The sequence below is a fragment of the Physeter macrocephalus genome, unplaced genomic scaffold, assembly GCF_002837175.3.
Source record: "Physeter macrocephalus isolate SW-GA unplaced genomic scaffold, ASM283717v5 random_135, whole genome shotgun sequence".
Lineage (NCBI taxonomy): Eukaryota > Metazoa > Chordata > Mammalia > Artiodactyla > Physeteridae > Physeter > Physeter macrocephalus.
Window position 1 is genome coordinate 50,814 of NW_021145421.1, and position 14,091 is coordinate 64,904.

General features: G+C 54.3%; 2 protein-coding genes across 2 annotated transcripts in view; one reads left to right on the forward strand and one right to left on the reverse strand.

The window, feature by feature from the left end:
- Positions 1-238: 238 nt before the first annotated feature.
- On the reverse strand, positions 239-791 carry LOC102986346 (40S ribosomal protein S19-like). The gene has a single exon (XM_055082469.1). It carries the CDS (start codon positions 789-791, stop codon positions 297-299), a length of 495 nt encoding a protein of 164 aa, XP_054938444.1. The 3' UTR covers positions 239-296.
- A 2,551-nt stretch (positions 792-3,342) lies between these two features.
- The window catches only part of LOC102985046 (coronin-7), a gene marked incomplete at its 3' end in the record, with an annotated part of 54,312 nt that continues 43,563 nt past the window's right edge, over positions 3,343-14,091 (forward strand). The window contains exons 1-7 of the mRNA XM_055082470.1: positions 3,343-3,466; positions 5,832-5,928; positions 6,759-6,833; positions 8,098-8,138; positions 10,965-11,058; positions 11,509-11,579; positions 11,955-12,138. Of these exons, the coding sequence (XP_054938445.1) occupies positions 3,407-3,466; positions 5,832-5,928; positions 6,759-6,833; positions 8,098-8,138; positions 10,965-11,058; positions 11,509-11,579; positions 11,955-12,138 (622 nt within the window). The remainder of the gene's footprint in view (positions 3,467-5,831; positions 5,929-6,758; positions 6,834-8,097; positions 8,139-10,964; positions 11,059-11,508; positions 11,580-11,954; positions 12,139-14,091) is intronic.

The following is a 14,091-nucleotide window of genomic DNA, read 5'->3' on the forward strand; positions in this document are numbered from 1 at the left end:
ACAGGCTTAGTTGCTCCGTGGCATGTGGGATCTTCCCGCACCAGGGCTCAAACCCGTGTCCCTTGTATTGGCAGGCGGATTCTTAACCACTGCACCACCAGGGAAGTCCCTCGACAGTGTCTTTTGATGCACAAATTTTTAAAATTCTTATGAAGTCCAATTTGTCTATTTTTTCTTTTTTGCCTGTACCTTTGGTGTCATATCCAAAAATTCATTGCCAAATCCAATGTTGTGAAGCTTTTCTTTTTCTTTTTTTTTTACGAATGAGGCAATTTATTAACCCAGCATCATTTGTTCTAATGCTTCTTGTTGGCAGCTGCCACCTGTCCAGCGATTCCGTCCAGATCTCTCTGTCCATGAGGTGTTAGTTTGCAGCCCCCATCTTGGTCCCTTTCCACCATTTTCAGCCCCTCCAGGGCTTGGAGGACCCGACGGGCCACGCTTTTGGAGCCTCTGCTGAAGTGGCTGGGCATGACATCATGTCTCTGACACCCCTCATAGATCTTGGTCATGGAACCAACCCCAGCGCCACCCTGGAGGTACAGGTGCCGTGCTGTGGAAGCAGCTTGTGTGTAGAACCAGTTCTCATCGTAGGGAGCGAGCTCTCTATGCTTGGCCAGTTTGACAGCGTCCACCCATTCAGGGACTTTCAGTTTCCCGGACTTTTTGAGGAAGGCTGCCAGAGCTCTGACGAACTCCTGCTGGTTCACGTCTTTTACAGTAACTCCAGGCATCGTGCAGCCTCCAAGCTGCCAGCCAGGGGAAAGGTTGTTGTGAAGCTTTTGCCCCATGTTTTCTTCTAAGAATTTTATAGTTTTAGGTCTACAGTTGGTTTATATTTGAACCACAATACATAATGTCTGAATGTCCCCGTACTGGAAAGTTATAAGTCAAATACAGTTGATGCAAATAGGGGTTACTGCATACTGTAGAATTAACCAAACAAACAACAGTAACTAAAGGATGGTAATAAACTTTTAGTAGGACTTCCCTGGTGGTCCAGTGGGTAAGACTCTGTACTACCAACGGAGGGGGCCTGGGTTCGATCCTTGGTCAGGGAACTAGATCCCACACAAACTAGATCCTGCAACTAAGAAGTCCACACACCACAACTAAAGATCCCTCGTGCTGCAATTAAGACCCACTGCAACCCAAATAAATAAATAAGTATTTTTTAAAAAACCCTAACTTTTAGTAACTGTAATTCTAAAAACAATATCTGGTATGGAAATCCCTCCGAAAATTTATAATAGAACTACCATATGCTCCAACAATCCCACTTCTGGGTATATATCCAAAAGTATTGAAAGCAGAGTCCCAAAGAGATATTTGCACAGCCATGTTCTTAGAAGCATTACTCACAATAGCCAAGAGGTGGGTGAACCCAAGTAACCATTGCTGGACAAAAGAATAAACAAAATGTGGTAAATACATGCAACAGAATATTATCCAGTCTTAAGAAGGATGGAAATTCTGTCACATGCTACAGCAGAGATGAGCCTTGAGGACATTACAATGAAATAAGCCAGTCACAAAAGGACAAATGGTGCATGATTCCACTTATATTTGGTATCTAAAGTAGTCAAATTCATAGAAACAGAAGCAGAATGATGATTACTATGGGTTGGCGAGAAGGGGAAATGGGGAGCTGTTGTTTAATGGCTACAGTTCCAGCTTTGCTTGAAAAAGTTCTGGACATCTGTTGCACAACACTGTGAATGTCTTTAACCCTCCTGAACTGTACAGGTAAAAGTGTTAGATTTTATATGTTTTTTGCCACAATTAAAAAAAAAAAGCATAAGCGACACCTGCAGTAACTGAACACCACATGAACTCAGAACTACTGATGGTGCCTTTTCCAAAGCTGCTGGAATTCCAGAGTCTGAAGAGTATGTGCCATGGGAAAGCTGAACTCCAGTGGCTGCCAGACTGCTTGGAATTCCAAATCCCAGGCCTCAGTCAACCCTACTGACAGTCTATCTTTAGTTTATGGAGATCAAAGGCGCTCTTAACTCAGTAAGGGCCGCTGAGTGGTCACATTTTACCTGTGAGAACTGAAAAAAAGAAGTTGCATTTTGGAGTCCATTCGTGCCCATCGCCAGACTAAGCTTTCAGAGTTACCTTCTGGGCAGCCTGCCTAAGTTGAGGCTGTTGTCTGCGGCAGGCTGAGGAAGGCGAATTTTCACAGCAGCGGGACGTTGTGACCAATCATTCGCGTTCCTCAGATCAAAGTGTCCTTTCCAGACACGCCTGAGCAGGTGTTATGTCTGTTCTCAAGCAGAAAGCATATTCTGGAATCAGGGAGTCAATTTTCAAAGAGAAGAGAAAGGCTTGTGGAATGCATCGCCCCAGGTTTGTCCGGGGACTAACCAAGCAGCACCGGTTGGGCAAATGTGCTGTTTAAGAGATGCTCCATGGCCCTTATCTACTTCCCTTTCAGCTTATCTATAATTGATTGATTTCCTTCGAGGAGTTTTGCCTCACCGCGCCCAAGGCCTGATTCGCCCTTATAAGGCGACGCTTAAGTCTCCATCCCCCCTCCTACCGAGCCCATGACCTAAGCAGGGTGGGTGGGATGCGGAGCCTATAGAGTAGGTCCCACGGACAGGGATTTGCATCAGACCTGGGCTCCCCTCCGCTGCCACTACCTGTGTGACCCGTGCCAGCGGCCCCTCTCTCCCTGAGAGCGTTCCCAGCCTCCTAAGTGGATCTAGTTCACTTTTGCTTTCCCTCCTCCCGGGGAAGGGCGTGCCCGCACACTGGAAAGCCTCCCGAGGCAAATCCCTGGCCACAAAATCGCAGCTGTTGCCCCTAGTCCCGCACGCCCGGCGGGACCGCGAGCGGACAGCGCGCCGCACGTGACCTCCGGACCCGCCTGGCCAAGCCTTCGGCATCGGGGCGTGGCCTCTAGGGAGGGCCGAGCGGCGATTGGCCGGGGGGCGGGGCCTGCTGCGTGCGCGCGGAAGGAGAGGGGCTGGGGGAGTGGCTCGGTGGACCGGAGCGGGCTGCGATTGGCCTGAGGCGAATAGGGGCGTGGCCGCGAGCGGCGGGCCGTGGGTGGGGCGGGAGGAGGCGGGAGTCGCCGCTGCTCGCGGTGCACCTGAGAGCCGACGCCCGGGTCCTCGAAGCTGTGCCCGCCGTGGTCCCCGCCGCCATGAACCGCTTCAAGGTGTCCAAGTTCCGGCATACGGAAGCTCGGCCGCCCCGCCGCGAGGTGAGCCGGCTGTTGTCGCCCCTTGCCCAGCGGCCACCCCTCCCCCTCCTCTGGCCCAGCGCGGGTACACCCCCCCCCCCCCCCCCGCCCGCCTGCCCCGGCCCCGCCCCCTCGGGCCCCGGGCCGCCGGCGGTGCACCTGAGAGCCGACGCCCGGGTCCTCGAAGCTGTGCCCGCCGTGGTCCCCGCCGCCATGAACCGCTTCAAGGTGTCCAAGTTCCGGCATACGGAAGCTCGGCCGCCCCGCCGCGAGGTGAGCCGGCTGTTGTCGCCCCTTGCCCAGCGGCCACCCCTCCCCCTCCTCTGGCCCAGCGCGGGTACACCCCCCCCCCACCCCGAGCCCGCCTGCCCAGGCGCGCCCCCTTCAGGCCCGGGGCCGTCGTCCGGGCCGTCCGTCGCCGCGCGGCGGTCACTCTCTGGCCTCCCGGGACACTCTCTGGCCTCTCGATGAGCCCTGCGGTCCGCTGGCCCGGCCGCCTCGCACCGGGACCACCGAGGCGGCGCAGCCAGCCCAGTGGGGCCAAGGCCTGAAGCCTGCGAGGCTGCCTGCCTTCCCGGCTTCCGGTCGGCCTCGCCCCGAGCCGGGCGGCTCCTCCTCCCTGCCGCCCCGATCGCCCCTGCCCGGGGCTGGGGTGTGAGAGACATACCCCTCTCTGCCCTGGTCTTGGCGAGTCCGGGTGTGTCAGCTGGAGAGGGGGAGCTCCTCGGCCAGAAGCGCGCCCCTCCCTCGGGTTTCCGCCGGCGCTTCCTCTCGCGGCTGGCGTGAGCTCTTCCCCTATTGGGGTGATGCTGCCAAAGGCTGGGTGGGGCCTGGGAAGCCCGAGCAGGTGGAGCCCAGAGGAAGAGCTGAACCAGGTGGTGGGAGGGCACCTCGGTCCCCTGGAAGGACAGCAGGCCTGATGAGGGGTGTGCTTCAGAGATGATGCCATCCTTGGTCTGCAACGAAACATTATTTGGAAGGCCTGTGTCTTCCAATAATGAAGCCTAGGCACTGACCTCTGGTGACCCCATCAGGGACCATCTCACATGAGGGCAGCCTGGAGCAAAAACCCGGTTTTTATCCTCTGGACCATATTTCCTGGGCACGTCCCATGTGCTGTGTCCAGCTGCTGGAACCACAGCAGTGAACACGACAGCATTTTCCTTTCTCTCTGGTGCTTAGTCTCTTGAGGGAGACAGCCAGAAAGACAGGCATGCAAGGGCAATGCAGGTTTTAATAAGTGCACTGAAGAGCACACATGAGGGGCCAGGATGAAGATGAAGATGGAGATGGACCTAGAGGTGGGGTTTACCTCAGTAGGGTAGTCTGGGAAGGCTGCTGGGAGGAGGTGACATTTAAACTATGGCAGGAAGGGTGAGAAGCAGCCAGCCATAGGAAGAATGGGGTGAGAAAGAGTGTGGTGGAAGAAGGAAAGTGGGCCAGGGTGGATGGAGGGCAGTGACAGGGAAGCATGGTGTCAGATGAGTCCAGAGTGGGCCTGCAGAGCCTGAGGGCCACAGGAAGAAGTTGGGTTTTACTCTGAGTGCAGTGGGGAGCCATCGAAATGTTGTAGCGGGTGTGGGGGGCTGGTGGTGGAGAGGTTCTCACATTTGCATTAAGACCGTTGCTCTGAGTGCAGTAATGCTTGGAGCGGGTCTGGAGTGTACTTGAGGAGCTCTGGGGCTTGTTTCTGGGTGGACCTCAGTCCAACAAGGTAAACAGACAGGCATGGAATTAGGGATTACAGGGAGAGCTTAAAACAGTTTATATGTTAAGAAGATGGGAGAACAGGTGATGGGTTCTTTTCAAAGATATTTCCTGTCACTATATTTATACAGTAAACATGAATCAGGAGGGGAGAATAATGCAAGATGATAATGTTCTACCCTTGGCAGGTGAACATTGAACTAGAAACTTGGATGGTGGGGGTGGTTTCCAGGACACTGTGAGTGGGTGGGCTGGGAAATGTGGGTGCTCGATCGTCGGGAGGCAGGGGTGCTGCGAGGTGCTGAAACCAACAGGAAACATTGGGACCTCGCCGACCTCCGTTTTAGAAAAAGTGTTCCTCTGCTCCTCCACGTATGCGGGTGTTAACCTTATTGCCTTTTTATGGGGGTGCATTGTTCACCTGACTATGGGACTTCGTGGAAAGGCCTTTATTTTCCCCTCTCTGAGCTTGAGTGTTTTCTCCTGGGGCTTGGAAGAGACCTCGTACTTGGTGGAGGCCTTCAACAATGCAGCTGAGGAAGTCAAGTCTGTCTTCTACCTTAGGTGCTTACTTCTCCTTTCTCTGCTTCTCTCCCTTTCAACAGAATCAAACCCCTCCACCCCCCACCAACACACACACTGCCCAGTTAGCCTCTTGACTTTGTTCAGCCTGAGCTTCCTTCTGACAGCTTCCTCCCCCTTATTAGAGAACTTATTTAGTAAGCAAAATCAACCCCTTAATGACAGGTTATCATTTCAAGGACATTTTGCATTTTCTAAGGGACTGTGTGAGTGGGGACAGGGTTTGATCCTAAGGAATGCATCTCTAATGGTGCAGCTTTAAGGTAGAATTCCCTGGATTATGCCATATGCCCTACCCCTTGCTTTAGGCAGAGCCCTGACCAACACGTTTTTTGTTCTTTACTTTCAGACCTGGATCAGTGACATTCGAGCAGGAACTGTCCCCTCATGTGGGAACCATATCAAAGCCAGCTGCAGCTTAATTGCATTCAACTCTGACCGTCCAGGTAGGGAGGTGAACATGGTTGTGGGGATTCAGACATTGTCACCCTACCCTAGGTAGGGTGGGGCCAGAGGCTTGGAGGGGCCTCTCAGGGCTCAGAGGTCAGCACCATGAAGGCCTTAGACCACTGCAAACTGGTCAATGTGCAGTAGGCAGATTGACTTTGCTTCGGGCATTGCCAGCACACTTTGTATAAACATGTTGGCTTGGTCTTCAAGAGCTTGGCCTGGAGGGTGGGGAGGGGGCTGCCGCCTTTGTTTCCAGCTATCCTCATATGCAATCCACTCCTCGTCTGGGAGCAGCTGGGGTCAATACGAACGCAAAAGCTCCGTGTGTTGGTTGAGACTCTTTTGGTTGTCAGTGATAACTCAGACCTCGAATTGACTTAAGCAAGAAATGGATACCTTTTTGGTTTATAGAACTAAGAATTCCAGAGGCTTCAGGCAGAGCTGTATCTCACTGTATCCTGACCTCTCTCAGGTCAGGATACAGTTGTTCCTCAGCTCTGCTGCCCTTGGGTGAGGGCTTCTTTCTCAGGTAAAGCTGGGAAGGTGGCAACTGGTAGCCCCAGGCTGACTGCTTATGACCCACAGTGCCTTAAAGAGACAACCTTTTACCCTAGTGTCTTTGCACAGTCGATGTCACGGAAGGCTCTTGTGTGGGGCAGGAACCGAAACCTCTGCCAATCACTCTGTCCCAAAGGGTGTAGCCTTACAGTTGGTGGAGGCTCTGGGAAGGTCCAAGGCTGAGCTTTTGGGTCTTGTGTGCTCTGGGAGTCCTGGGTAACAGATCCCTATTAGGCCTGAAGTCAGAGTCCCCGTGTTTGTTTGACAGGCATGGTGGGCATCGTGCCTCTGGAAGGCCAGGGAGAGGACAAGAGACATGTGACCCACCTGGGCTGCCATTCAGGTGAGTGGGGACTGGACCCAGGAAGCCTGGAACTTGCCCCTCCCTCCCTGGGGCCAAAGATTCATACTCACCTGGTCCCACAGCCCTGTGGCTGGCTGGGTCTTTCCTGTTCTCCTCACTGTGCCTTCTGACAGATGGGGTCCGGATTGGAAGGCTGGTTCCTGGCTGAGAATTCCAGCCTGGGCAGAGAGGAGGGAAGCTGGGTGCTCCAGGTGGTCAGGCTGGAAGGAGGGGGATATGCACCGGCCAGTGCCAGGCTCCAGGCTGATGCTGGCTCCCCATCACTGCAGAAGACTCAACCCTATGTGGTTCTTAGCCCTGTGTGCTCACCTGGAGCCCAGCAGATCACCTCTCACCACCAGGAATCCTCTCCAGCCAGGCTGCTCAGGGCACTCCAAGGAGGGGGCTGGTTGGGCTGCAGGGCCGGAGATGGGCCCTCACAAAGAGAGCTTTTGTCCACCACTAGAGCTGCTTCTGGGGGCGCCCAGCAGTCCGTCTGGCAGCCTGCCTGCTTTGAGGGAACAGTTTACTCTCCTTGGGCTACAGCAGCGCTGGCCCAGCTGCCTCCCCTTTCCCTGTCCAGCTGCAGTGGCCATGGGCCCAGACTTTCTGGACTGCGCTCCTGGCTGCCTGTTGGGCAGCCTTGGGTGAGGGAAGGGGGCTGATCCTTCGTCCCTGGTCTGAGTGTGCAGCTCAGTGTAGCTAGCGGTCCTGATGAAGATGGTGGTGGTTAATAAAATGACAGTAGTGAAGACTGATGGAGAGCTCCCCGGGTGCTAAGCATGTATCTGTGTTTTCTCACCTAATCCTTTTTTAAAATTTGAAACAACTTTATCGAGGTATCATTTACATACTATAAACATTACTTGTTTTAAGTGAAGGATTTGATGACTTTTATTAAAGTTACAAGGTTGCATATCCCACCATCCAGTTTTAGAACATTTCCATTATTCCAGAAAGACCCCTTGTGCCCCTTGGCAGTTAATGCGTTTCTACCTTGGGCGCTGCAGCCTCAGGCATCCGTTGATCTTTCTGCCTCTGCTGCAGGGGCTGCAAGCTACTGTGTGGCCAGATCTGGCCTGCTGCCTGTCTTTGTAAATAGTTTTATTGGAACACAGCCACACCTCTTCATTGACTTACCGTCTGTGGCTGCTTTTTCCAACAACTGCAGAGTTAAGGAAACAGAGACTGTATGTCCCTCGAAGCCTAAAACGTTTCCTATCCCAACCTTAACAGAAAACGTTTGCTGGTTTCTGATCTACAGACTGGCCTTTTCTGGACGTTTCACATAAATGGATTCACACTGTACATAGTCTTTCGAATCTGGTCTGTTACGTTTGGAATGATGTTTTTGCGATCCTTCTAATGTTGTAGCGCGTAGACAAAGTCTGCTTTCTAATCCATTCTCATACCTCTTTTTTTTTTTTTTTTTTTTTTTTTTTGGCTGCGTTGGGTCTTCATTGCTGTGCACGGGCTTTCTCTAGTTGTGGTGAGCGGGAGCTACTCTTCGTTGTGGTGTGCCGGCTTCTCATTGTGGTGGCTTTTGTTGCAAAGCACAGGCTCTAGGCACGCGGGCTTCAGGAGTTGTGGCACACAGGCTCAGTGGTTGTGGCTCACAGGCCCTAGAGCTCAGGCTCAGTAGTTGTGGTGCAGGGGCTTAGTTGCTCCGCGGCATGTGGGATCTTCCCGGACCAGGGCTCGAACCTGTGTCCCCTGCATTGGCAGGTGGATTCTTAACCACTGCGCCACCAGGGAAGCCCCGAAGTAGGTTTTTAAATAACCAGTTTTTCAGCTAAGAAAACTGAGGCTCAAAGAGTTAAAGAATTTAGCAGTGTTGGCATTGCTGCTGGCAGAGCCAGAATCGGAACCCAGGTGTTTTTAGGCACCATGCTGTTTGCTTCTTTTTTTTTTTTTTTGGTACGCGGGCCTCTCACTGTTGTGGCCTCTCCTGTTGTGGAGCACAAGCTCAGCGGCCATGGTTCACGGACCCAGCCACTCTGTGGCATGTGGGATCTTCCCGGACCGGGGCACGAACCCGTGTCCCCTGCGTCGGCAGGAGGATTCTCAACCACTGCGCCACCAGGGAAGCCCACTGTTTGCTTCTTGATGCTTTTTCCTCATGGGGAAGTGGCCTCAAGTTGGTGTTGTCTGCAAGGTGGTGGGCCCCCTGTTACTGGGGAACCAGGCTTGTGTTGGCAGATCGTAGCCTCACTGTGGCTCCAGCTATCCGGAGCCTCTCCCTGAAGGAGCAGCCTTGCCAGAAAGCTGCTCTGGGGGTAGCTGAGCTCCAGCTCCTCAGAACCTGCTGTCTGGGCACCAGGCACCGGTCTGCCCTCTTAGGTGCTGGTGGGCGGGGGGGAACTGTGGTGGCCTGGGTTCTGGCTGCTGCCCTGACTTCGGGGCACCCTGCCTTCGGGGCACCTTCTGCCTCTTGGCTCAGGGCCAAGCGGCCCTTTGGTCCAGGGAAGCAGAAGGCTGGGAAGCATCTAGAGAGAGTTGCTGCATGACTGGGCTGTGGGGTGGTGGCTGGGTGCCTGCTCTGAGTTGGGAAATGCCGTGTGTTGCGCTGAAGATGTAGGTTCTGAAGCTGGACTGCCTGCCTGACCCTCAGCCTTGCCCCTTCTGAGTTGTGCAGCTATGGGCAGGTTACTTAACCTCTCTGCCCTTGTGTCCTCTTCCTCCAGTTGGGGATGACACCACAGTGCCATCCTGATGGGTCGTTGTGAGGATTTGGTGAGATAAACACACATGAAGGCCACAAGCCTGCCGGCACAACTGAGCACTCAGATCGGCCACATCACCACTGCTCATTCCCTTGGGGGTGCCAGCATCTGCACCCAGCCTGGGCCCTGCCCTGTCCCTTGAGGAGCCCGCAGGGTGGGGTGGCAGGGCTTCCGTAGCCAGGAGTCCAGGTTAGGGCTGTCCCAAGGTGTGCCTCTTCGCATCCGCTCCTTCTCTTCCTTTTTTTTTTTTTTTTTTTAAATTTTTAAAATTTTATTTATTATTTTTGGCTGCATTGGGTCTTCATTGCTGCACGCAGGCTTTTCTCTAGTTGTGGTGAGTCGGGGCTTCTCTTGTTGCAGAGCATGGGCTCTAGGCACATGGGCTTCAGTAGTTGTGCTGCACGGTCTTAGTTGCTCCACGGCATGTGGGATCTTCCCAGACCAGGGATCGAACCTGTGTCCCCTGCATTGGCAGGTAGATTCTTAACCACTGCGCCACCAGGGAAGTCCCCGCCCCTTCTCTTCCTTGTCTCCTCTGGCAGGATGCCCAGGGTCAGGCTCTGGCCTGGGAGGAAAGTGCACCTGCTCGGCCCCCCTGGGGAGACTGGCAGTAGGGATGGTCACTGTGCTCCTTGCTCTGGTGACTTGGGCCTGGCCGTCCTGCTCACATCTCCACTGCCCCCACACCTGAGCCCTGGCCTTATCTCTGTCCCCCTGAAACCCCCAGTCTCAGTTCCCCTCTGGGCTCTGGCTCACTCCGTGTGCCCCACCTCCCCTCCCGGCCCCCCGGAGATGAGCAGTTCAGGTTCCTTGGTTGCAAAGAACTGAGACTAACTCCAGCTTGCTTAAGCCAAAAAGGGATTTGGGGGCTTCCCTGGTGGCGCAGTGGTTGAGAGTCCGCCTGCCAATGCAGGGGACATTGGTTTGTGCCCCAGTCCGGGAAGATCCCACATGCCGTGGAGCGGCTGGGCCTGTGAGCCATGGCTGCTGAGCTTGCACATCCGAAGCCTGTGTTCCGCAACGGGAGAGGCCACAGCAGTGAGAGGCCTGTGTACCGAAGAAAAAAAAAAAAAAAAGGGATTTGGGAGACTCTTGGGGAGCTTCCAGAACTGAAGGAGCAGCTGGACACACAGGCCTTAGGAGGGTCCTGGCTTGAGAGCTGACAGCTTCCTCCCAGCTGGCTGCTCTCCACCCAGGCCAGTCCCTAAGGCACTCTGTCGCTAGGCTTCGCATTCCTGGTTTAACTCCCTTCAGAGAGAAGCTGGCTGCCTGGGCTTGGGTCAGGTGCACTCCTGTAGGTGGGCCAGCCCTGGCTTGTCAAGGGGCAGAGAACTCCTAGGTCAGGCATGTCACTCCAGCCCCCTGCCTACCCAATGTCCTAACCTGTGCCACCCTCCATATTCTCCAGGGCCCACTGTGCCCCCTGCAGGAAGCCTCCCCGACCCCTGACCTTGGGGTCCCCACTGAGTTCACAGCCCGCCTCTTGCTGCATTTGCAGAGAAGTATGTGTCTCCCTGTGGATGTGATGAGGGTCTGTTAGGGCTGGGTGGCCTCTAGTCTGTCCTATATGCGAATCCCTTGGGGGCCGGCGCTTGTATCCATTCACCTGAGCTGGGTTCTGGATTTTGGGCGAATGCAGGTACCTGGTGATCCAAGAAGCTTCCTGCCCATCATCCTGCCAACCTCCCAGTGATGGGCCCTTGACCACCCTGGGATTCAGGGCTCTTGGGGATGTGTGTTGCAGGCGGGGGCCTGTGGCATTGGCCTGCGGTCTCCAGAGGTGCCCTCCCCTCGAGGACTTTCAGCCTGCTGCTGTGTAGGCAGAGGGGTCAGCTCAGGCCCTGGGCCATGGTTCCGGCCTTGGGAGAGGGCACGGTGGGCTGGAACAGGACATTCCGGCGGGCCCACATCTGGCCCATGTCTGGCCCGTGTCAGCTGTTTCTCTCCCTCAGACCTGGTCACGGACTTGGACTTCTCTCCCTTTGATGACTTCCTCCTGGCCACGGCCTCAGCAGACAGGACGGTGAGTGGAGCGGCTGGAAGAGCTATTCCAGGCCTTATGAGCCACCAGGGCCCTGCTGGTTTGCAGTCCAGCCCCTCCTGCTAAGTTCCTCAACCCACGCCAGCTCCCATGTGCTCCCATGCGCTTACCCTGAGCTGTGGCCATGACCTGTGTTCTGCTGCTCAGCTGCCTGAGGACAGCAGGCCTGTGGTGCTGTGAGAGCAGTGCGCTTGGCTCTCCCCACTCCCACATCTTCCCCTCAGCCCCTAACCACACCTTGTGACCCTGAGCCCATCCCCTCCCTTCCCCTGGGGTAGGAGACAGCCGGGGCAAGGCTGGCTGGAGGCAGCGAGGCCCCTCCCAGTCCTGGGCTCACGGACTTGCTCTTTCCTGCAGGTGAAACTCTGGCGATTGCCTGCCCCCGGCGGGGCGCTGCCCTCAGGGCCTGGGCTGGTGCTGGGCCCTGAGGATGTCCAGGTGGAGGTGCTGCAGTTTCACCCCACTGCAGATGGCATCCTGGTGAGCGCGGCGGGCAGGACCGTGAAGGTCTGGGATGCCGCCAAGCAGCAGCCCCTCACAGGTATGGGCCACACTCACTGTCCCTCCCTGGGCAGCCCCGTCTGGCAGCACTTTGTTTCTTTGTTTATGATTTTGGTAACATGACTTTTAAGACACGTAACAAAGTTCCACATGTACATGTTATATATACATATATATACACATATATATATGTATTTATGTATATATATGGGTGTGTGTATGTGTATGTTTGTATACACGTGTGTATATATTATATATAATTTTACAAGGCTTGTTACAAACACCCCATCCCTCCCTAAATCCCATAAGCATATGTTTTCATCTCACTTAGCCTTTTTTTCTGCTTTTTCCTCCATATGTCTAAGTAACTTTCTTATACTGTTATTTCTTGAATTGTGTGACATTTCAGTTTTGAAAACAAACTACTGATTTCTCCTCTAGGGGATGAGAATTTTGCTGTTTCTACATCCCCACCCCACCCGGTGCTGCTTCTCTTATTTTCCCAGTATATATTGTCCTGGTCCATTTGGGCTGCTATAACAAAATCCCACAGACTGGGTGGGTTATAAACAACAGGCATTTATTTCTCACAGTTCTGGAGGCTGGAAGTCTAAGATCAAGGCACCAGCAGATTCAGTGTCTGGTGAGGACCTGCTTCCTTATTCACAGATGGCCGTCCTCTGGCTGTGTCCTCACGTGGCAGCAGGGGTGAGGGAGCTCTCTGGGGCCTCTTTTATAAGAGACCTAATACCTTTCATGGGACTTCACCCTCACAACCTTATCACCTCCCAGAGGCCCTTCCTCTGGATTCCATCCCAGTGGGAGTTAGGTTTCAACAAGTGAATTTGGGGGGCACACACTCAGACCACTTGTAGATGGTGACAACTTTGGGTCCGATTCCTCAGTATTTGAATGGTTATGACCCTGCAGTGTGACCCACAGCGGAACCCAGGTGTTTTCTGTGGCAGCATCACCAAATCCTTTCTGCAGAGTCCTCCTTGACAGCTTCAAGGTAAAGAAAGACATGAGGCTCAGAGAAGTGAAGGATGGACTTGCCCCACAGTGCTGTGCAGAGTGTCCAGGGTGGGTCAGGCTCACCATGGTGATACCCCCACTTCTGGGGCTGGGACCAAGGGCCCACAGTGTAATGGGATGTCTGAGGGGCTCCCCCCTAACTGATGAGTCAGCCAGCACCCATCCTGGAGCCGTCTTGTGCCACTTGCCCCCAAAGTGCTGCTGGTACAGTGGAGGAGACCACCCTAACCTGGTGCAGGCCACCCGACAGTGTGTCATCAGAGTCACCCCAGCTGTAACTAGCATCTCTCAAGCCCTTCTCGTGTGCCCAGCGCTGTGCTGAGGGCTTCACGTGGGGGGGTGTTGCCGTTCCCAAGCTACAGGTGAGGTTAAATAACTTGACCAAGGCCACAGTGCAAGCAGGTGACAGGGCTGGGATTAACCTCGGGGGAGTAGACCTTGTCATAGTATTTTCCTATTGCTGCAGAAAGAATTACCCCGAAACCTGGAGGCTTATAACAGCTGGTAACGTTTATCATCTCACAGTTTCTGAACGTCAGGGATTTGGGAGCAGCTTAGCTGGGTGGTTCTGGCTCAGGGCTCCTCATGAGGTTGGGGTTGAGCTGTCAGCTGGGGCTGCCGTCACCTGAAGGCTGGACTGGGGTGGAGGGATCTGCTTCCTAAGTGGTTCACTCACACAGTGCTGGCTGTGGGAAGGAGGCCTCAGTTCTCCCCCATGGGCCTCTCTGTGGGCTGCTTGAGCGCCCTCATTACATGGCAGCTGCTTCCCCTGGTGGACAGTCCAAGAGAGGCATTAAGGAGGAGGCCACGGTGCCATTTATGCCCCAGCTTTGGAAGGTACATGCTCTCCGTTAGAAGCAAGTCTCTGAGTCCTGCTCACACTCAAGACGAAGGGAATCGGGCCCCACATTTTTTTTTTTTTTTTTTTTTTTTTTTTTTTTTTGCGCTACGCGGGCCT

Excerpts from the sequence above, each read along its gene's own strand:
- LOC102986346 (XM_055082469.1), bottom strand. The coding sequence starts at position 791 with ATGGGGCAAAAGCTTCACAACAACCTTTCCCCTGGCTGGCAGCTTGGA.